Source organism: Harmonia axyridis, chromosome 2 (assembly GCF_914767665.1).
Source record: "Harmonia axyridis chromosome 2, icHarAxyr1.1, whole genome shotgun sequence".
Lineage (NCBI taxonomy): Eukaryota > Metazoa > Arthropoda > Insecta > Coleoptera > Coccinellidae > Harmonia > Harmonia axyridis.
In genome coordinates, this window is record NC_059502.1 from 907870 (window position 1) to 931768 (window position 23899).

General features: G+C 34.6%; 5 protein-coding genes across 5 annotated transcripts; 3 read left to right on the plus strand and 2 right to left on the minus strand.

Moving 5' to 3' along the window:
* Nucleotides 1-1802: 1802 nt before the first annotated feature.
* LOC123672216 (neutral alpha-glucosidase AB) lies at nt 1803-11847 on the minus strand. The gene is made up of 15 exons (XM_045606231.1): nt 11697-11847; nt 11466-11555; nt 11174-11410; nt 10940-11116; nt 10563-10853; nt 10244-10493; nt 8665-8992; nt 8006-8244; nt 7274-7528; nt 5870-6119; nt 5654-5808; nt 5047-5160; nt 4879-4988; nt 2921-3021; nt 1803-2052 (listed from the first exon to the last, which is right to left on the minus strand). The coding sequence occupies exons 1-15, from the start codon at nt 11726-11728 to the stop codon at nt 1949-1951; spliced, it is 2733 nt and encodes a 910-aa protein (XP_045462187.1). The 5' UTR covers nt 11729-11847; the 3' UTR covers nt 1803-1948.
* Nucleotides 11848-11937: 90 nt separating this feature from the next.
* On the plus strand, nt 11938-14201 carry LOC123672217 (aspartate--tRNA ligase, cytoplasmic). The gene is made up of 7 exons (XM_045606232.1): nt 11938-12203; nt 12267-12522; nt 12580-12757; nt 12817-13045; nt 13104-13338; nt 13561-13943; nt 13999-14201. The coding sequence occupies exons 1-7, from the start codon at nt 12074-12076 to the stop codon at nt 14160-14162; spliced, it is 1575 nt and encodes a 524-aa protein (XP_045462188.1). The 5' UTR covers nt 11938-12073; the 3' UTR covers nt 14163-14201.
* A 485-nt stretch (nt 14202-14686) lies between these two features.
* Nucleotides 14687-16791, plus strand: LOC123672246. The gene is made up of 4 exons (XM_045606275.1): nt 14687-15006; nt 15058-15234; nt 15287-15530; nt 15598-16791. The coding sequence occupies exons 1-4, from the start codon at nt 14800-14802 to the stop codon at nt 15741-15743; spliced, it is 774 nt and encodes a 257-aa protein (XP_045462231.1). The 5' UTR covers nt 14687-14799; the 3' UTR covers nt 15744-16791.
* LOC123672245 (protein IWS1 homolog) lies at nt 16781-21296 on the minus strand. Its single transcript, XM_045606274.1, has 5 exons — nt 20823-21296; nt 18793-19777; nt 18317-18683; nt 17309-17601; nt 16781-17148 (listed from the first exon to the last, which is right to left on the minus strand). Exons 1-5 carry the CDS (start codon nt 21169-21171, stop codon nt 16914-16916), a joined length of 2229 nt encoding a protein of 742 aa, XP_045462230.1. The 5' UTR covers nt 21172-21296; the 3' UTR covers nt 16781-16913.
* Nucleotides 21297-21864: 568 nt separating this feature from the next.
* Nucleotides 21865-23835, plus strand: LOC123672248 (DNA-directed RNA polymerase I subunit rpa49-like). The gene is made up of 5 exons (XM_045606276.1): nt 21865-22347; nt 22486-22699; nt 22760-22964; nt 23020-23244; nt 23432-23835. The coding sequence occupies exons 1-5, from the start codon at nt 22099-22101 to the stop codon at nt 23670-23672; spliced, it is 1134 nt and encodes a 377-aa protein (XP_045462232.1). The 5' UTR covers nt 21865-22098; the 3' UTR covers nt 23673-23835.
* Nucleotides 23836-23899: the final 64 nt, after the last annotated feature.

Consider the following 23899-nt stretch of genomic DNA (forward strand, 5'->3'; position numbering starts at 1 on the left):
AGAATTTGCCGGTGAGCCATCTATACTCAATTTCCTGAACTTATTCTAACCACGAGTAGAATCCTGTAACAAATACCTCCCTTAAAAATCATGGTTTGAACTACTTCTCCTAGATGTCACCATCTTGTCGAATTATGAAAAAAAAATTGATAAATGCGATATATTTAAGCGCATGGACCAAAGAAATCAGATGATATATTTAGTGATATTTTACTATACGAATTTCTTATCAGATCAGCATCGAAAATTGATAAAGCGAAGAAAAATTTGAATGAACAACGCTCTATTTTTCTTACAGCAATTGGGCAGAGACGTATTCAAGAACGAAGTCCTGCAAGATTATATGTAGCTCCAGACAACACAAAACCATTTGGTATTGCTGATATAGGCAACCAATCATACACTAAGACGTTTTGTGTGTAGCCTATCCAATTTTACTCCTGCTCCTGATATACCTTCTCGATCTCATTTCTTGTTACAAAATTCGTACACCAAATTCTTGTTGTTTCGTTCGAATTTACCCATTTCACACACGAAAATCACATCCAAACACAAAAATCCCTATCAGGAACATATGATGAGTGAGGAGGTATCCGGGTAGCAGATGTGATATAGGCAACCAATCATACACTAAGACGTTTTGTGGGTTGCCTATTCAATTGTACTCCTGCTCCTGATATACCTCCTCGATCTCATATGTTCCTGTTACAAAATTCGTACACCGAATTCTTGTTGTTTCGTTCGAATTCCAGTTCACACACGAAAATCACAATCAAACACAAAAATTCGTATCAGGAACATATGATGAGTGAGGAGGTATCCGGGTAGCAGATATAATATAGGCAACCAATCATACACTAAGACGTTTTGTGTGTAGCCTATTCAATTTTACTCCTGCTCCTGATATACCTCCTCGATCTCATATGTTCCTGATACGAATTTTTGTGTTTGGATGTGATTTTCGTGTGTGAAATGAATTCAAACGAAACAACAAGAATTTGGTGTACGCATTTTGTAACAGGAACATATGAGATCGAGGAGGTATATCAGGAGCAGGAGTACAATTGAATAGGCAACCCACAAAACGTCTTAGTGTATGATTGGTTGCCTATATTTGATTTGCTACCTGGATACCTCCTCACTCATAATATGTTCCTGATTCGAATTTTTGTGTTTGGATGTGGTTTTCGTGTGTGAAATGGGTAAATTCGTACGAAACAACAAGAATTTGGTGTACGAATTTTGTAACCTTGTAGTTTAGGTCTTTCATCTTGCCTATATTTTTATTCCTATTTATTTCTTTGTAAGATTTTATTCAGTAGGTCAATTAATGTATATAGTTTTTTTTTCATGAAAATATGACTATAACCTTGGATAAATTTCGAAAAAAAAATGGCCTGAAAATTTGATAGATGGAATATTTGACCTCACCAAATACAAATCTGCAGTCAGTTAGCTTCTAAAAGGTTTCAATTTCGAGATATTTCGAGTTTTCAATAGAGAATCTGCCGGGGAGCCATCTATACTCAATTTACTGAACTAATGCTTGGCACAGCCAATCACGAGTAGAATTCTGTATCATGTACGTCCCTACGAAAGTTAAGTTTGAGCTACTTATCCTAGATGTCGCCATATATTCGAATTAAAAAATTGTGAATGCGCTATATTTGGTAATACGTCTAAGTGGTAATACTTTACGAAAGTTTGATCAGATAAGTTTTAAAATTTGATATTTCGTTTTGTTTATTTTCGCATGTGGGTGGTGGGAAAACTAAATATTTACGAAATAAAAAAATACATGATAGAGTATTTAAACATTTTATTTATTGTAAAATGAACACCATACTAGCTTGAATTGAAAACAACTCTTATAAAAACTGAGAATTAATTACAGTAATCAGGATACATCAATCACTGATACTAAATTGTTCTACAACAGCCTAAACGCCTAAATTAAGTTAATGGTGAAACTTTCTCGAACACTCACACCCGGTTTCCTTATGGTGAGGGTATCTTCACCATAATGGGTCTCCAAATTTACAGTTCCCAAACCTGAAATCACGTTAAATTAAAAAAAAAATATTCAAATAATTGTAATGAGTTAATAGTTATTTATTATACAAGGGAAAAAAGTATTAGATTTTAGCTCGAGGTTATGTTGTCTCCCGACGCGAAGCGGAGGGAGACAAAAAACCGAGAGCTAAAATCTAATATTTTTCCCGTGTATAATACACTATTTTTTTCTGTGACAGGAAAAACGACAATTTAATAGTGAAAGAACATATAATTACAATATATTAAAGTCAGAATGTTATTGATATAAATTTTGAATTTTTAAACTAGTAAGCTGGAAATAGACCTGCGTTGCTAAGGGAAACTTCAAAGTAATCAAATATCTGTCAATTTAATTTTGTGATTTGTTTCAAAAATTGCGAACTCAGTAATAATTGTTCAGTAGTTATTTTGTTGAATAATATAAAGTTAAAAAATGTCTGATTCCGAGTTTTCTCTGACTCCACTGGAGTTGATAGAAGCAGCGCAAGTAGCGTCACGAAAATTATTGCCAGCTAAATCGCGGGAAATTTACGAAATCGCGTATTCAAGATTTATGGAATGGAAAATGAAAAAGACATGCAGTTCTTTCTCGGAGACAGTGTCATTGGCTTATTTTTCGGAATTGGCACAACAACAAAAGTCATCAATAGTGTGGTCGAATTATAATTATTCCTTTATCTATATGTAGATAAATATATATCCGGGAAAAAAGTACTCACTTTTTTCCCGGGGAAAAAAGTAATTTCGTGAAAAGTCATATTTTGTTACCTGTCAACAGAGATAAAATGTCAAATTTTTTTCCCGTCACAGAAAAAACATATTTCATCTTCAGTAAACAAAAATGAAAACTAATAGCAAAACATACTTTTTGAAGTGAGAACAGCTTTCTCAACTCCCAAAGGTGCTCCTACTATAATAACTCTTTCAATCCATTCCAAGGTTTCATAATCTGTGTTGTCTATCATTCTGAAAAAAAAATATTGCTTTGAGATCTCAATATTGGAATTCTTGTTTCAATCTACATTTATTAGCCACTGAGATCTTGTGATTTAACTCCTTTAGACCTTTTTTTTGGGAGCCACTTGAAAGATATCTGACAATAGGCTTTAGGATAAGTAATTTTTATGGTTGGTTTATGCACCATTCCTAAGAACTAAGGACTAAGAACTAAAACTAAGGACTAAGAACTAAACCTAAGAATTCAGTAGCGTTTATGCACTCTCTTGTTAGTTCTTAGTTAAGGCATGCGCATGGGCTCGAACTACTTTCTATTTGTTCCATACTTTGATGTTTGACATTGATATTGATTGTGACAAAATTAAATTTGATTTTTTAGATAGACCTAATACTTTCCATCGATAAACACGAATAACGGAACATAAAATGAAGGAAACTGGTACTCGTTAATATTGAAATTCTATGTGGCGCAGGCGCACTTCTATATTTTACCTGAGCCCTTAGTTCTTAGTTAAAAGTTGGTCAACTTTCCAGTGCTAGTGTTAGTTCTTAGGTAAAGTGCATAAACGCCCTCATTGATTTGTTAGAATTCAATTCTTAGTTCGTAGGTTTAGTCTTAGTTCTTAGGAACTTTTAATGGTGGGTTTATCCACAATTCCTAAGAACTAATACTAAACCTAAGAACAAAGAATTGAATTCTAACAAATCAATGAGGGCGTTTATGCACTTTACCTAAGAACTAACACTAGCACTGGAAAGTTGACCAACTGTTAACTGAGAACTAAGGGCTAGGAATAGAAATGCGCATGCGAGGCATAGAATTTCAATATTAACGAGTACCAGTTTCTATCATTTTATGTTCTTTATTCGTGTTTATCGATGAAAAGTATTGGGTGTATTTGAAAAAATTGAATTTGATTATTTCACAATAAATATCAATGTCAAACATCAAAGTATGGAACAAATAGAAAGTAGTTCGAGCCCATGCGCATGCCTTAACTAAGAACTAACAAGATAGTGCATAAACTCCACTGAATTCTTAGGTTTAGTTCTTAGTTCATAGTTCTTAGTCCTAAGTTCTTAGGAATGGTGCATAAACCCACCATTAATGATTGATTTATGCACCGTACCTAAGAACTAAGGACTAAGAACTATGAACTAAGAACTAAACCTAAGAATTCAGTGGCGTTTATGCACTCTTTTGTTAGTTCTTAGTTAAGGCATGCGCACGTGCTCGAACTACTTTCTATTTGTTCTATACTTTGATGTGTGACATTGATATTTATTGTGAAAAAATTAAATTAAATTTTTTCAAATACACCTAATACTTTTCATCGATAAACACGAATAAAGAACATAAAATGATAGAAACTGGTACTCGTTAATATTGAAATGCTATGCGGCGCACGTGCACTTCTATATTTTACCTTAGCCCTTAGTTTTTAGTTAAAAGTTGGTCAACTTTCCAGTGCTAGTGTTAGTTCTTAGTTAGTGAAGTGCATAAACGCCCTGTTATAAAATTAAATTTAATTTTTTCACAATCAATATAAAGTCAAATATCAAAGTATAGAACAAATAGAAAGTAGTTCGAGTACGTGCGCATGCCTTAACTAAGAACTAACAAGAGAGTGCATAAACGCCACTGAATTCTTAGGTTTAGTTCTAAGTTCATAGTTCTTAGTCCTTAGTTCTTAGGAATGGTGCATAAGCCCACCATTAAAGGTTATGGGATTTTGACAATTGATGTCAATTTACAGGTTGACGTTCATTTGACAGACAATGACAATCATAGAACGGGATGAGACTACAATCTTATCAGAAAGGTACTCAAATAATATTATTAATTAAGATGATCTTGGGACTCACCTGCTTGTAAATACCTTGTCCTTGTACTCGAACTGAATATAGAGATACTTCTTCTTTCTATATTCGAAACTCTCGTTGTCATCGATGTACAAGGTTCCTTTGGCGGAATTCTGAAATATTCCAAGAAACTATGAGCCACCAATATGTCGCAGTAGTTTAAAAACTTACATTACTATCGAGGGCAACTATCAGGGTGTACGGATCTCTATGCATCAAGGTAGAAGATCGTCTAGGCCTGTCTTTCCTCGAAATTATGCTGCCACCTCGGTAGAAAAGTGGAATCTGCGAACAAACAATTTTCAAACTGATGAAAGTTCTCAATAACATCAAGAAACTATTATTTCCTCTGTTTTCCACAGACACTGATAAACAATAGAGTTCAGTCTCATAATGAACATGGCGGATGTTCGGAGTGTTAATATAAATTCAAATCTTATTCAAATGTAATTTTTTTCAAGAAATTTCTGATGATCCTTCAAACCATACAACTACTCAACTAACCTACAAGCGACATGTCTTGTGAACATAGAAATACTCGATACTGTCAACACAATGTCATTTGTCACTTTTTCCGAATAATTTTCTTGAGGAAACGAAGAAGGATATAAAAATAATAAATGTTGGAAAACTTAGATGTTCCCATTTCAATATATTCCATTGAATATCGACACTAAATCATGGAAAAGGAGACATTCTCCATACAGATTTGTCTATTTCCAATGTAACTGATCGCTTTATCGAAATTCACAAATGTTTTCAAATCAATCACACTTACCGAATCCAAGTTAACAGATAAGCTGGTGTAACCATCTCCAACGTATTTCCTGGAATCTCTTATGTCGTACCAATACTGGGAAGATCCTCCGGGCAGATAAACCTTAGCCGAGGTGGCTCCAGGTTCGGAGATCACTTGAGCCAACACTGAATCTCCTATAAAAAAAAATTACCGATATCAGACACACCTTCAGAGAGTATTTAGGCCCAAACATACCGACAAGAAGTTGGTTATCGATATCGACCACTTCGGGGTCTTTGGGGAAAGCGTAGAACAGCGGTCTGATAACGGGTTCCCCAAACTTCTCGTGCTCGTAGAACAGGGTGTACCACAAGGGCAAGTGGGCGTATCTCAATCTCAAGGCCGATCTTATGCGGTGACGTACGTCTTCTGCGAACAGGTAGGGCTCCCTGCGTCTGGTGTCGATGTGAGCGTGGGCCCTGAAGAACGGAAGCCACACCCCAGCCTGAAATTAATGGAACCAATGAATAATTTTTTTCTCTTATAGTTTATTCTGAGAAAAATACCATAAGTCATTACTATTCTAGTTACTAAGGTTGTTCAATTATTTTTTTGTTATGTTGGTAGACTCTTCATATGAACATGTGTGAAGTTTATTTTCAATCTGCTAATTCATTTTTTATTCACAAGACTGTCTTTTTATCGACGTGTCAGAGTATTTTCACAATGGGAAAAATTAAGTATTGTACAGGGTGGGTAAATAAGCGAGGTAAGCGGCTCTATCTCAGGATCCACTCATCGTAGAGACTTGCGGTAAAAATTTTTAAGACTAAAGTGTACAAGAAAACACACTGGAAATTATTTTGAAGTTCATACCTCTACCGCTAGGGGGAGTAATAGGTACTGTCGAATAAACAAATGAATTTTATTCGAAAATGTTTCATATGAAGTTGAAAAAAAAAATCATTACTGTAATCCTTGGAAAATTCTCTATTTTTTATAATTGTCACTTTCGATTTTACGACATCAAATAAGGGTAGGTGAAATGGAGAAATCTGACTGATTGAAATGCCTGTAACTTCAGTTTGGCTCAACATTTTTGAGCATATTAGATCTCATCTGAAAGATAATATCTTGTTGATGAGGACAAAATATACTCATGATAAATTTGTTTTTGCTGCTTTCGATAGGGGGCGCTAAGTCAGAAGTTCAATGTTTTGTTCATTTGTCTCTGAGATATAGCCGCTTACCTCGCTTATTTGCCCACCCTGTACAGTGATTGAATTTTAATTTTTGGAAGATCTGAAGCAAATCTAGAGACGAATGTTGAAAGTGTATAAGGACTCTTCGCCTTCAATTGGTACAGTAGAAAGATGGATTGCTGAATTCAAACATAGTCGTACAAGCCTTGGAGACGATCCACATCAAAGACATCCAAAATAGCAACAATACCAGAAATCATAAAAAAAATGCATGACGGACGGACAGAATCGAATTTGAGCATGGATTTGTCATCAGTGAGTAGAGCATTATTGTTTGCGACCATTACTATTTCAAAATTAGAAAACTACAGACATTGTGACGAAATGTGCTCAAAGTCGTCACAATAATCGAGGACAAAATCCATCTAAACCCTTCCAAAAAAAAAATTGTATTTACCTGATACCACCTCTGCAACAACTCCACTTCCGGATTGTTGAAGAAGCCTCCAACGTCGGCGCCGCAAAAGCTGATACCTCCCAAGGCTTCGGAAAGGCACATCGGATAGGAAATAGCCAGATGGTGCCAATCTGCCATGTTATCTCCAGTCCAGATGGCTGCGTATCTTTGGGTGCCTGCGAAATGAGCTCTAGAGAGAATGAAGGGACGTTTGTTCGGATTCCTTTGTAGCAGACCCTCGTAGGTGATTGCGGTCTGAAAACAAATTGTTCAGTGATTTGCTATTCCCAAGAATATTTCTTCATGAAAATACCAATCCAGAAAGTAAAATTCTAAAATGATGCCGCCAAAACGCAATTTTACCCAAAACGTCATCAGTGACGTCACTTGGAAGTACATAGAATCAAGCGTTCTCATTATTGAGTCAACCATTTTATTATATTAAACTGATTTGTCGAAAAAACTATTATCAAATATGAAAAAAATGCTCTTAAATCAAAAGTAGAAACTGGATTCCGTTCCCTTTATTGTTTTAGTGCCAATTTAGACTTTTCTATAATAAAATGTGCTCTTTATTTGGAGACTCTGAACAGATTAATTTCCTCTTTAGAGAGGTCATTGAAAACTTCCAGAACAACTTCGAAAATTCTAACCTCAACCTCAACCCTGTAGAAAAATGTAATGAATTGAAGTGATATTCACAATTAAATAATAATGAATGGATCTACTTACATAGACCATGCCGTACATGTTGTGGAGGTGCCTGTGTTCCCAGCCACCGTGATGTACACAATCCTTGGGCATGGTGATCTCAGGACCGTTGAACACTGATGGTTCGTTCATGTCGTTCCAGATCATGATGTCGTTATTGACGTTGTCGTATTTCAGCTTTGAGTAAAGGCCCTTGTAATAGTTGAAGACGGAGGGGTTGAAGAAATCCGGATAGCTACTTGAGCCGGGCCAGCACCAACCTGACAAAGTTAAAAAATCGATAAGAAAACCCCTTACGGAATTACCGATCATTTTAATTTACTTTGGTGGTCACTTTTAGGATGCAACATGCATTTCAGACATTTCTGGACAAGTTTTATTTCGTGTCCGTCTGTCTGTGTGTCCGCAGATTCTTGTAACAGCCTCAACTTCTGAAATTCTTATACGATTCGAAAGGTTTGGGCCTTCTGTTTGAACCATAGATGGTCCCGAACTAATTTCAGCTGTTCCAGATACAGGGTGAGCATTTATCATGTAAATCAGAACTTCTCGGGAGACAAGACAAAAATAACAAACCGTAGAGTTCTAGCCTTTGAGGGGCAAAGGACAAGGACCGTTTTTTTTTACTTTGTCTTCAATTTTGTCAAGAACAAAGCCCTACAAAATTTTTGAAAACTAACCTTCGTAAACATTTCCATCCTTCGTCTTGACATAATAATCGTTGGACAGGGCATCCTCGTGCAAGAAATATCCGCCCTCTCTCTTGACGTGGGGGTCTATGATGATAACCAGATGACGACCGGTTGAGGTCAGGTTCATCAACATTTGATCGGGATGGGGGAACTTGATGGGATCCCAAGTGAAGTACTTTTTGCCGTCGGTGTACTCGATGTCAAGCCACATGGTGTCGACCGGCATGTCGTGTTCGTCGAAGTTCTTAACAACGGAGGTCACATCGTCTTCGGTTATGTAGTTCCAGCGGCATTGGTGATAGGCCAGGGTGTAGTACTGGGGGCAAAGAATGTTAGTAATTCTCCATCATTCATCATTTTGTACCTCTTATTTTTATGAGGAATATTTGAAAATATAGGGTGTTTTTTTTCAAGGTATATAACTTTAAGTTGGCAGTACTGTTCAAGATGGCGACCGATTCAACAGCTGTCAAGTGATTTATTCTCAGTTTGGTTTGGCAATTCATCATGAATAGACTCACGCCTGAACAACGCTTGCAAATAGTGCAATTTTATTTCTAAAATAATGGTTCTGTGCGGAATACGTATCGCGCACTACGTCCATTAGCGATGAAGCGCACTTCTGGTTGAATGGCTACGTCAACAAACAGAACTGCCGCATTTGGAGTGAAGCTAATCCTCAAGTGTATGTCGAAACACCGTTACATCCAGAAAAACAGACTGTTTGGTGCGCTTTATGGGTTGGTGGAATCATTGGTCCGTACTTCTTCAAAAACGATGATAGCCAGAACGTTACAGTCAATGGTGATCGGTATAGAGCCATGATTACTAACTTTTTCATTTCTGAATTGAACAACCATGATGTCCAGGAGCTGTGGTTCCAACAGGACGGCGCAACATGTCACACAGCTCGTGCCACAATCGATTTATTGAAAGACACGTTTGGTGACCGCCTAATTTCACGTTTTGGACCTGTGAATTGGCCTCCAAGATCTTGTGATTTAACACCGCTAGACTACTTTCTGTGGGGCTATGTTAAGTCATTGGTCTATGCGGATAAGCCACAAACCCTTGACCATTTGGAAGACAACATTCGCCGTGTTATTGCCGATATACGGCCACAAATGTTGGAAAAAGTCATCGAAAATTGAACGTCCAGATTGGACTACATCCGAGCCAGCCGTGGCGGTCATATGCCAGAAATCATATTTAAAATGTAATGCCACAAGATTATCTTGCGGATGAATGAAATTCATGTCAATCGAATAATCCATCATTGTTTATTGCAATTAAAAGTTCTATAGCTCTAAAAAAAACACCCTTTATAACAGAAAATCTGTAGAAATCTTCACTTTCAAAGTATCTAATGTATAAAAATGTATTCAATTTACAGCTTCAATGGCCCCCCCAACTTTACAGATTCAAGTCCCTGGGATTTTTATGTACCATTTGTTATTCTAATGAAAAGAAGCTTTAGAGAAGAGAGAGGTCATTTTGTATTCCAACTTTGTTAAAATTCCATTCCAAAATGATTGAAAAAGTGATTTTAGCAAAAAATTTCTTTTACCTGGGGCAAAGGTGCGACACCAGTAAGTTGAGTATACTGCTTGGCGCAATCTTTTGGCATTGGTCCCATAAGGATGAATAGATCGACCACACCGCTCTCGCTCATGAAATGGACGTCCACCCTGCTTTCGGAAGCCTGGCCAGATACCAGATTGACCAAAGATGAGACCACGTTTTGATCCTTGCTGTTATTGATATCTACCCAAGTTTCAGATGGGTTCAACCAGAATGCTCCAACAGTATTGGAAGTGCTGGAAAGAAAGGTTTATTAAGATATCTAACTATGTTTAGTCATCAAAAATCAAAAACTTATCACTTACGAATGAGCATATACAACAGGAACTGCACCATATAAAGACATTGTCGAATCGATGATATATTCAAAAACGTCCAAATTATATAATCGGTAAGGGTCCAAACCTCCTGATCCCGTTGTTCTCAGGGCAAGTTTGTCGGCATGTTGGGGTAAACCATATAACCTCAAAGCTCCAGGGAAAGTAATATCCAATGCTACTCCTTCGGGGCCTCTTGGCTTGCTATCATGATGGGATTTGAAATTTTCTTCCCACATACCTGGATCTTCTTGTACAACTTGATTTTCTTCCCCTTCCCTAATGAAAAAATCGAATCTTCAGATTTCCATAATGATTTTAGGCATGATTTGAAAAAGTATAGAACTATTCTTCAAAGCACTCACAGTGGAACATTCTTTGCCCTCAGATGTTCAATAGTAAACAATCCTCGACCATTCACCACAGCAACGAGTGCGTCATTTTTGTAAAACTCAATTTTGAATGGCTTCGATTTCAGAATTGCTTTATTGTCACCTGACTGCACAACAACTTCATCTTCTGTTCTTTTAAGGACTTCCAACCTAAAATAAACAATATATTATACCATGAAAGGTCACCACAAATTTAGAGCATCAAACCTTGCTACTTGTGGCTCTCCATCCAGAATATTTTCTACCCTATATCTCTTATGTAAGGGTGAAACTTCATCAGCATATACACGGAACATGTTTCCCGCAAGTGCTGTGAGGACAAGCTTAAACTTGACATTTTCTGCAGAGTTCAACAGCTCGGACTCAACTGCATTCTCAGACACTTGCAAGGTATTCAAATTAAGGATATAGTTACTATTATCGGGCTTGATATCCCTAAGGCGTCTGAAAATAGAATGATGGTGAATATTTCTACTTAAACATTCCTTACAAAACTTACCGACAAAAACTACTTTGACTACATTCTTTGAAGTTTTCTTTCACCACGCCATAGCATGTTTGATACAGAAATATAGAGAAAATAAAATTTCTGAAACATTATAAATAACATTAAGATGAGCCGGTTTATATTATTGAATAGTGTGAATTCAAATAATATGTAACCAAATTGAAATATCCTTAAGAGATTAATTTAGTTGTTCATAGTTAGATTTTTATTGGACTAAATTACCTCAAAATCCAATTCATTTTTGTTAACCGCATACGTGTCCAGCGGTTTTTTGAATATCTAATCAAACAAAAAACAATTTGATTAGGTTATTATATCAATGATATGTCAGAAAATTCAGATATATGACAGATTCGTTTTATAAATTCATTTATTACTTTATTAGATCTAAAGTATTTCAATTTCAATGTCACATTTTTTCAAAGAGAAATATTTGGTTGAATAAATATGGAAATTCTGATTTATTAAAATCTTATTAGTTTTCTAATTTCCAAGGAAAAATTCATAAATTAGTTTTCTATGGACCGGTCTCGCTATTTACTTAACCTCCGTTTTCTTATCTCCTATTTCACTATTTGCAAGATATCTTATTAACTAAAATGGCTGGGGGTGAAAATGAGAAACCAGAAAGCAAAAAAGCTGCAAAGAAAGAGCAGAAGAAAGCTGAAAAAGCAGCTAAAAAAGCGGAACATAGGGGAGGAGATAATAAGCCAGTTGTTGAAGAGGAAGGTACTCAAAGCAAGAATAAAAATAGCACAATTCCAATTAACTAAAAACTAATCACGATTTCAGTCGACATCTCTATTGGAAAATATGGAGCACTTCCTCTTATTCGATCAGAAACTAAAATAGAGAGGCAGTACTCTAAAGTTCAGGAACTGTCGAAGAATTATGCCGATAAGGAAGTTTGGGTTCGCGCTAGACTCCAGACAGTTCGAGCTAGAGGCAAACAATGCTTTATTGTTCTCAGACAAAGGGAATTCACAATTCAAGTACTTGTAAATGTTTCTGAAAAAGTATCAAAAGCAATGGTCAAGTTTGCCAGCAAGTGAGTCAGACATTCTACATATTTAATACTTACTATTCATACAATCGTTTTCCATAGTATTTCAAAAGAGAGTATTGTTGATGTGAAAGCCAAAGTAGCTAAGGTAGCTTCAGAAGTAGCTGGTTGTACTCAGAGTGATGTTGAGTTGATTGCATCAGAACTATGGGTTGTATCAAGTTCAGATCCTCAATTACCCTTGCAAATTGAAGATGCTAGTAGACCAGAAAAACCAGAGGTAATGTTCATTTAAGACGGAATTTTTTGTACATACTTCAATATGATTAATTATTTAAGGATGCTGAAGGTCTCAACATAAGAGTTAAACAAGACACAAGATTGGACAACAGAGTTTTAGACTTGAGAACATCAGCAAACCAAGCTATTTTCAAATTAGAAGGTGGTGTTTGTAGGCTGTTCCGCGAATACTTAACAGGCGAAGGTTTTACTGAAATACACACCCCTAAGATTATTCCTGCAGCTTCTGAAGGAGGCGCTAATGTTTTCACTGTTAGCTATTTTAAAGGTATTCAAATGGGTTTAATAAAATTATAACCACTTTAAGATGGATATTTTTTGTTTAGGTTCTGCTTATCTTGCTCAAAGTCCTCAGTTGTACAAACAGATGGCTATAGCAGCTGATTTCGACAAGGTTTTTACAGTAGGAGCTGTATTCAGGGCTGAAGATTCCAACACGCATAGGCATTTAACAGAGTTTGTAGGTCTTGATTTGGAAATGGCATTTATGCATCACTATCATGAAGTTGTGACAGTTATTGGGGATCTTTTTATTTCCATTTTCAAAGGTTTACGTGATCAGTAAGTACAAATATGAGAGAAAATTTCAATAGACCCCTTTATATTAGACCTAATTTACTGAAGTTCATTTAACTTTGACTACGCTAATATAATTATCTTATTATATATCACTTTTCATAGAGACCATAGAACTTATCTTGGTACAATTAAAAATAGGTTACTTAGGTTAAAGTTATCTTGAGGGATAAAATTTTAATATTTACTAATCATTTAATTTTTCAGGTTTAAGACGGAGATTGACACAATCTGCCAACAGTTTCCAGTAGAGCCTTTTACATTTTTGGATCCCCCTCTTATTCTGCATTTTGACGAAGGTAGAAAGATGTTAGCTGAGGTAGGTGTTGAAGTAGGCCAGGAAGAAGACCTCAGCACACCTGCGGAAAAACTTCTTGGCAGATTGGTGAAGGCTAAGTACGACACCGACTTTTACATTTTGGATAAATACCCCTTGGCTGTGAGGCCGTTTTACACCATGCCAGATCCAAACAGCCCTATTTCTTCAAACTCTTATGACATGTTCATGAGAGGTGAGGAGATCCTGAGTGGAGCTCAGAGGATTCACGATCCGAAGTTTTTGACAGAAAGGGCAAAACATCATGGGATCGGTAAGAGATCACAATTTGCAACTCTCGACTATTTTTATTTAATGTTTTATTTCAGATATTCCTAAAATACAATCTTATATTGACGCCTTCAAATATGGGTGTCCACCACATGCTGGAGGTGGTATCGGACTTGAAAGAGTGGTTATGTTGTACCTTGGGCTTGACAATATTAGGAAAACTTCAATGTTTCCAAGAGATCCTAAAAGGGTCACCCCATAGAGTTTTCTTTTTTATTACAATAAAGAAAATCTTTTAGAACAGGAGTCTTTTAATCGGAATATTCCTCAGCTATTTCATTAAAAGCAGTAACATATAGATTACCAGCAAAAACTAACCTTGAATGTATTGGATTATATTTTTTGTTCGTTCTCAAAGTCCCAATGAGATTGGTGTATGATAATTGTCTGGCATAGTTCCTCCAGAACAGAATTTTATCATGAAAGAGGTAGATACTTTATAATAATTTCGGATTTTCAACAGTATACTTGAAAGTCATATATATATATATATATATATATATATATATATATGAGTCTACATAACCTAACAAAATTTATGGAATTTTTCATTCACTCACTTGTTATTATCCAACCCCGAATTCGAAAAACAAATCTTAAGCTTTTTTCCTTCGATAAAAATAGATATTAGGTTCTCAAAAAAAAAAAATTGCCATTTCGAAACACATTATTCTAAAATAAAGAAAATAGAACATTACCAGAATGACATATTCAAATTCTGTGATTCATTTTGAATGATTCAGTTCAAAAGTTTTGATTGTTTTTGTTATGTTCATCTTCTACATTCAATTGGATTTAATTAGAATATAATTGATGAGAATTAGTTTATTTATACAAAAATGAGTGATTCAAGTGACGACGAATTCGTTTTGCATAAAAGAAAGCATAATATTGGTATGAACCGCACGAAACAGTATAAAGCCAATAGAAGTGAAGACGATTTAACAATGGATGAAGTAGAAGATGCATTGAGCGAAATTGATTTGAAATATTCAAAATACAGCACTAAAACAAATTGCGATCAAAACCTAATTATGCTGCTACAGGTTATTCATTTATCCTAACGTTATCAATTGATTTTAAGGGAATATTTCTAGGATTTCGATACATTAGGACTTCCAGAAATAGATCCATCTCTTTCAGTGGGAGATATAAATAGCAAAGTGATTAAAAACTCAAAGTTATTAGTGGAAATGTACCGAAGGAATCTGAATAAATTAGATGAGGATGAATTGAATTTTAGATGTAGAGATACTAGGTATGCAGACCTTCAGGTATGTCGTGAGAAATAATGAAGAAATATTTTTCTGTTATTAAATATTTCAGAAAAAATTAACTACCCTTAAATGTAGCTATGATAAATTAGCTTACAAGAATCAAAGTCTTGAAGCCATGGTGGATAAGACAAAAAAAGAAAATAATCGTTTGAGTGAAATGCTGAGTATGCAAAGAAATGAGATAAAAAAGTTGAAACAGTATTATTCTTCGAAACAAGATGAATTGCAGCATTCTGTCAAGAAATTGGAAAAGAATAATCAAGACTTGAAGGATATGTTTAGGCAAGATGTTGGTAAGTTTGAAATAAAACAAGTTATACAAGTCTTCTAAAAAATATTAATTGTGTTTTTTATTTTTAGGTAAATACATTGGAAAAGATGATGTAATTGCAAACTACGTAAAGAAATGTAAACTTAACGAGCAAATATATGAAAGTACTATCAAGCAATTGCAAGACAATAATACCAAACTTTTGGAAGAACTGACTAAATTCCGAGAAGACTGAAAGTTTTACACAATCAGTTTGAGCATATATAATTGATATATACAATAATATTGATACTCAAAAACCAATCTATCACTGGTTGATGGTTAGTTTTGACATTTTAATTTATTCTATAAGATCCTCATCAGCTGTGATAAAATATTATCTACAATTTTTTTAAATTTTTTATACTACTTCAGGTTTTATCAAAACTTTTCTCAGTTTAGCTTGTTTTTAAATTTGTCATTTATGCAAATGAGGTATCGAGGAAAAGTTATATTTACAATTAATTATTCATGTCGTAATTATTTCAGAAGTAGGCTATCTAACAAATTTTTGTATGGTTTTTATTTCTTATAGAAATAGTAATGGAAAAAGTGAAATTCAAAAAGACCGCCAAAACGCAACATGATGTCACTTGGAAGTATAAACAATCAAGTGCCATGAATTATTTTTTAATATTTCATTCTAAAGATTAAGATTCATTAAATTCTCATTATGGGTTTAGAATTCAACGTTGTTTCAAATGACCTTTCCGTTGGAAAATGAAGTAATAAAACTAAATGCAAATGACATGTTTACTTCAAAATGACGTCATGGTTAATTCACTCAATCTAGTTTGTTTCTTATCACGTGATAATAAGGATGAATTATTAAATTTTCAAAGGTTTTGCATATCCAATATCAAATTTTCTGCAAATCAATGTATATTGTTTTCAATTTATTGTCATCAAATAAGGAAATATTCTTCATTGTGCCAAATAGTCATTTTCTTTTTTTTTTACTGACCTCTTATTTTATTGAAAATTATATGTTTGCCAAAATGTATCGATTGAATATTGACGCTAAAATTGAAATAAACAATTTTAAATAAATATCAAATTTTCTGCAAATCAATGTATATTGTTTTCAATTTATTGTCATTAAATAGGGAAATATTCTCCATTGTGCCAAATAGTCATTTTCTTTTTTTTTTTACTGACCTCTTATTTTATTGAAAATTATATGTATGCCAAAATGTATCGATTGAATATTGACGCTAAAATTGAAATAAACAATTTTAAATAAATGTATTTATTTACACTGAATGATACAAAGAAAAATAAGGCGATAATAAGTCAATTACACTTAAAAAAAAAATAATTGGGTTTGAAAAAACTAAAGATCTATTTCTATATATATTAAAAACAATCAGAGTTGCATATTTCGTCCCTCAATTGATATTTCTACTGCTCTCCTAGTTTGCTTCATTCTCTTACCGTCGATGTAGTTTTTGTAATGTCTCTCAAACCTATTCATTTGTTTTTTCTTAGTCCGACTTATGTCTACTTCAGACTGCCATTTAGGTCTAACTAAATAGTCCTTGTTTGATGGAATGGGAACCCTTGCTCTAGCTATCCAACCTGGATCACCTGGTCTTAAAGGTCTAAAGAAAAAGAAAATAGATCAATATTATCCACTTATTCTCTCAAAAAATTGTGTTATAAAAATAATTATCATTGAGAACACCTTCAATTGTAGAATAAATTTGAGATTTCCATAATGTGCGTTAATTTTTTTGCGCAGTATAATTTCAGAATACTTACTTTCCATCGGCGTTCAGAGCTTCCGACAACTCGTTATCGTTTCTCTGAGAACTAGAATGACCTTCGCTTCTCCTCCTGTGGGGCACCTGCTGTTCCATATCCCTCTGAAGTCGTTCCTCTCTACTCAACGCTTTAAAGTCTGTGGACAAATTGAATATTGGTCTGGCCCACTCGTTGATCAGCCTACCCGCCCTTTCCTTGTTTTCTTTAGTTTCCTTCGGATGCTTATAGATGTACATAACGGCCTTTCCTATACCCGAGTGTTTCAGTGAGGACTGATCAATTGGGGGAAACTGCAAGTGAAATATCGTAACTTAAGTTTCTCTATTTCAGTATCGTAATGAGTACATTACAGTTCTAAAAACAGTGCTGTTATGAACTCATTACAGCATCGTTTTCAGTTATATTTTTCGTTTTGTGGTTGTCTTACCTGATTTCCAATCCTATCAAATTTCAACAAACGTCAATAATTGTCAGTATAATATAATTTGGTTATAGTGAAATGATTTGCAACATTATTCGCAATTTCTCTTAATTCCGGTGGTGTTAAATCGATTTCGTCAGACATAATTTACGAATTTAATGTGTAATTGTAAATTATTTAGAAATTTGAAACGTACTATTAATATTCAAATTCCGTAATCTGTCAATTTTCGTAACAGTCACACCAACTGCCAAGATACAATACAAAAGTCGCTAGGATATTTAATCTGAATTTTTCATTTAATTCCGACATTTCACAAAACTTGGCAGAAATAAAGAAAATATCGTCTAATACTCGTTGCAGAAGGCAATTCCAACACTCATGAGTTCGAAAACTCGCTCCTTCGTCTCTCGTTTTCGAATTTCTCATTCGTGTTGGAATAGGAGCCCATTCTGCAACTTATTTTAGAATATACTATTGTGAGAAACGTAACCGTTGGTAAATAGCAGAAAAACTATCAAAACATCGAAAATTTCCATGAAAAAAAGAACTATACAATGTAAAAAGTCCTACAAAACACTCACCGATTGAAGAAGTTTCAGAATCGCTTCCCTTAGTTGTAGGGATGGCATAGACCTGTCAGGCATAGGGGCTAACCAGTCTGTTAGTACACTTAAAACATTGTGTTCTATGAAAGCCAACATTAAATCATGCTTTCTAAGTTGCGACATAACTTTGTTTAACATTCCAATTTTTTTAATGGCAGGTTTGTTAGCTTTATTCAGTCTACGGTCCTCTTCTGCAGCGTTCCTCATATCGGACAGAAGTTGCGCAATAATATCATCGTTATCGTTGATTATGTCGATATCCTTCCTTTTCCTCTTTTTCGAACCCTCTTCCTTCTTCCTGGCCAACATTTTGTCAAAGTCTGAAACCCCATCGTTATCTCCACTGCAAAAAAAATATTTCTCATCTTAATAAATCTACCTCAATTTCATATTTTGACTAAGATATTTATTTTTCTCAACATATTATTTTTTTTTTTACAGATGTTACTTACTCGTTACGAATTGTTTTGTCAATACCATCATCCGAGTCGTCTGACACATCAGGAATAACTTTTTCAGCAGGTACAACAGCTTCTTTCGAAGGTCCCGCTTCTTCTCCCTCATCGTCACTTACTACAGCTATTCTCTTCTTTGCTTTGTTATTGTCTTCGTCCTCCGAATCAGAAACAAGTCGTTTTCTCTTTGCTACTTTTTCGTCTCCAGACCCTGAACGGGATCGATCAGATTTTGCTGATCTAGAACGGGACCTTGATTTCCTAGACCCAGAACGCGATCTGGATCTTGAACCAGACTTGGATCTGGACCTTGATTTACTTCTAGATCCTGACCTTGCCGACCCGGACCTTGATCTTGAGCGTGAACCAGACTTCGACCTCGAACGAGATCTGGACTTGGAGCGCGAACCTGACCTTGAACGAGATCCAGATTTGGAACGTGACCTTGATTTAGATCTCGACTTTGAGCGGGAGCCAGATTTAGAACGGGACCTTGATCTTGACCTGGAGCCAGACTTGGAACGAGACCTTGATTTGGAGCGGGATCTAGACTTTGAACGAGACCTTGATTTTGAGCGGGATCCAGATTTTGAACGTGACCTTGATTTGGATCGAGAGCCAGATTTCGATCGCGACCTAGATTTTGATCGGGAACCAGATTTAGAACGTGACCTTGATTTTGATCTAGAACCCGATTTTGAACGAGACCTTGATTTCGATCGAGAACCAGATTTAGAACGAGACCTTGATTTTGATCGAGAACCCGATTTAGAACGGGATCTCGATTTTGAGCGCGAGCCAGATTTTGAACGTGACCTTGACCGTGATCCTGATTTTGACCGAGACCTTGATTTCGAACGAGATCTTGACTTCGACCGAGACCTTGATTTAGAACGGGATTTTGACTTCGACCTGGAACGTGACTTTCTTGATCCGGACTGTGAACGGCTCCTGGATCGAGATTTTGATTTCTGCCTAGAATCTGAAATTAGCTTTTATCAGTAAAAATAAATTATTTAATTTATTAATAAAAAAAATAACAAAAATGACTGATCAGTTGTGCTTGTGATTACACTTATATGTTAAAAAGACTACAAGAAATATCTGGTTTGTTTTCAAAACCATTAAGTTGTTACAATTTCTAAATTGGAAGAATCTTTATATTGAGCGCTTGTTTCCTGTACAATGTCTGCAATTTTCAAATTTTGTGCCTGGTTGTATGAGATTTTCCTTAAGTTTATAATTTCAAATTTACAAATTCAATAGCTATCAAATTTTGCACTTAGAGGTAGAATTACTATCTGAAGCTCCATGCAGAGTTACAAGTTGAGATCATTAGCGGAACCAGAAAAAAAATTCAAGGATAATATTGGGAAAAAAAACTAAATATCTCAGTGGCAAAAAATTTGATAGTGTTTAAACAATTTCAAGCTTCTTCCGAAATATTGTGTTAATTACACAATCAAAAACATAGTAAATTCAAGCCTAACATTAAAAAATATAACAAGCATTCATTAAAATTCGTGGTCAAGAATGCTGTGGAAAAATTCAAGTTGATTTTCGGTGATTACAAGTAGCACTTAGCCTGTACCATATAGTTCCCAAATTGGAAGTAGGTAAACAAAAAATTAGTAATGTGATACAAGCTAAGCGCTACTTGTAATCCCAGGAAATCAACACGAATTTCTCCACAGTACCCTTGACCATGAATTTAAATAAACACTAGTTATATTTCAATGATAATTGATTGGATTAGATTGAAATTTAGTTTGTATGTGTAACACTCAAATCATGCAGAAGGATCGTAATAACTACTCCACTAGATAAAATAACACCAAATTCAGTTACTCAATTTTGCTTTAGACTGTTTGAAATATTGAGAAAAATTCAAACGGGCTAAAGAAAAATTTATTTCAAAATGCATTGGAGCACATTAATTCACAATAAGGTATTTCTTCTGATACATAAGATAATCAATCTAAGACTAATTGAATGATGCTTAATAATTAACATCAAAGGATACATACTTGATCTAGACCTGGGCGAACCATTTCTAGATTTGGGATTATCATCAGATTTTACAGAGGCAGAACGAGAACGAGAACCCCTTACAATAGATTTACTTGTTTCACTTGGGGATTTGGATTTAGACTTTGAACGATCTCTAGCATTTTCTTCATTTGATGGACTCCTCGATCTGCTTTTCACAGAAGAATTGGATCTTGATCGAGAATGTTTACCTCTACTTGCATTGGAGTTAGATCTTGATCTAGGTTGAGAATCTCCATTAGCAGGAGAACACGGTTGTGAGACACTTTTCGAATTTGATTCCAAAGAAGAATTCAAATCAACCCCATTGGTTTGATCAGTTTCCATGTCTATAATATGTTAATAAATAAGTTTCCTCAATCAGAAACGCATCATATAATATTGCTACAAGTTCTTTTTAACAAAACCTTAGACACCCGATATCAATCAAACTACTGTCATAGATAAGTAGATGTCTACTCTACTGCGTCAATTTTTGGCTCTATCACATAGACAAATATGTCTATAAATCAAATAATTTGACAACTTTGTGTCTAATCCTTCACAATAATATATCTGTATGATATATTTAGTCTATTTTTGTCTTGGAATATATTCCAATTCTTTTGGTTGATTATTAAATTTGTCATTTTTAGAATTGGAATATATTCCAAGACAAAAATAAACTAAATATATCATACAGATATATTATTGTGAAGGATTAGACACAAAGTTGTCAAATTATTTGATTTATATTAAATATCCTTCATCAAGAAGACTCATTAAACTTTTATAAATATGTCTATGCTCTCTATGCTCTATCATTTCTTCTTCTCATCTTATGTTTTAAAAATTTTGTATCAGTAATCAGTATCAGTGTTGCTAATCGGCGGATTTTAATCTGATTTGCAAATAATTTTGAATTAATATCGGGAATTCGATATAAACCAGAAAGAGCCAGTCAAATGTTTTCTTTAACTTGAGCGCATGGAAAATATCCAATTTTTTCAGATTTTTTTTTTAAATATATGTGGTTCTATGAACTATCGGATTTTCTTCGGATTTTTTGACATAGAATTCGGATTTTTCAGTGAAGTAGCATTGGTAACACTGATCACTGATTCTAATCTGTGATTTAAGCATGGTCTATGTCTATAGACTTAACCTATATTCATATATGTACACTATATTTGAAATAGTGTGGTTCAATATCAAATTTTTAATTTTTTATTAATAAATTTTTACTGTGTTATGCATTACTAGAAGTATATAACAATGGAGGTAGAATTGAATGAAGAAATCTCTCTTAACGAGGAATGTAATCGAATTGATGTTGATCTACAAAATGGTCAGGGATCTGCTAATGGACTCGAAGCCAAACTAAAATTGGAGGTATCTGTGAATAATGCCAATAGAAAAGTTGTTACAGCGTTCTCGAAAGCAATTCGTTTTGTAGGTGAGGTTAATCCTGATGATTCCAAATACAATCATTTTACGTTGATTCGTAACAAGAAAACAAATAAGGTAAGAACTCATGGAATTAGACTTATACGAATTTAATTAATGTATGTTACTAGAACTAGACTAGCAATATGAAATCATTCATTAGATCACTGTAGATTTATTCTATTTCCCTTTCATTATTCTGATGTTAATTTATAGGTTCGGTTGGTCTCTTATGATTCAGCTCCTATAGATTCCTTCAATAAAAAAGACGGATCTTCAAAGAATAATGAAACTCTTACATCTGAAAGGATTCGAGAGATTGGGGTAACCGAGTTCGGTTCTAAAAAGGCTATAAGAGCTTTCCTACAGAAAGAAAAAATGAAATTGGATATTGAGGATGTAAAAGAAGAATTACAAACAGTAGTATCAGGTGAGTGGATGCAGAGTTTTGGTGAAGGGACTCCACTAATTTTACTCAATTTTCTTTTAGAAATAAATTCCAACGATCTTACTCTGAATCAATCCCAAAGCCAGTCTATGCAGGAAGATTCAGAATATTTGCCTCCTATCAATAGAAATGCTTCGTCTCTTGAGCAGGTTTATGAATTAGAAAATTTGATACCTTCGAAAGTGATGGACAGTTTACAATCGGACTTGGAAGTTGTTGTTGAAACAGACGATTTGACAACTCTCCCGTAAGTTTTAAGTTTGGAACTGTGAGCGTAGTTATTAAATTGTTGATTTTTTTAGGTTATGTCCTTTCTGTCTGCAGAATTTAAGAATATTGAAAGGAAACGATGAAATCATGTCGAATAGTTCAAGAAGTAAAATATACCTTTACTTGAATTACTTAATATACTTTTTGATAACTCCTGTGAGAAATATGAACAGAAAATACGTTGTATGTGAATCTTCTCCTGTTGTTAACAGTTATATTTTGGATAACTTCAGTACCACTGCTGGAAAAGCTATGAGGTGAGTTTTGAATGATCATGTTTCGATTGGAAGCAATACAGTAGGTGTGTTGAATCTCTTAAATGAAATGCTACAGTATATAGTTGACAAGACAATTGTTGTCTTTCATAATTGATTTTTGCAGAAATAAAGTTTTTTACTTTTACACAAAAATGATGTGAAATATGTAAATTTCTGTGTATTCCAGAACCCGACCGACATTCATGAGGGATAAAGCGATCTGCTACATATTGGTCTTGGCAATGCTTGCTTCTCCCAAAAATCAGATAGATTTGGAAGCCCTTTCTAAAGAAATGAAGATTGGAATCAAGAAACTGCAAGAAATATCAAGGTTGCTTGCATTCTCTTCAGGTGGCCCTAAGACGGTTGTCCTGAAAATGCCCTTACCAGCTGCTGTCACAGCGTCCAAGGGAAAAAGGAAAAAATGATATATTCAATATCATCCAATGATTACTGGATCACGTTTCTGGTTTGAAATTTTAATTGAACTGTATATTTACAATTGACGAATATTATTTGTGTTTTTTTAATTTTTTCTTTTTCTTTTATTGAGAAATTAATTTCCTGCCTTAGAGATTTTTTGTGGGGCATTTACAATTCACAACTGTTAATTTATTGAATTGATTTTTTAAATTATTGTCAATTGTTGTAAATA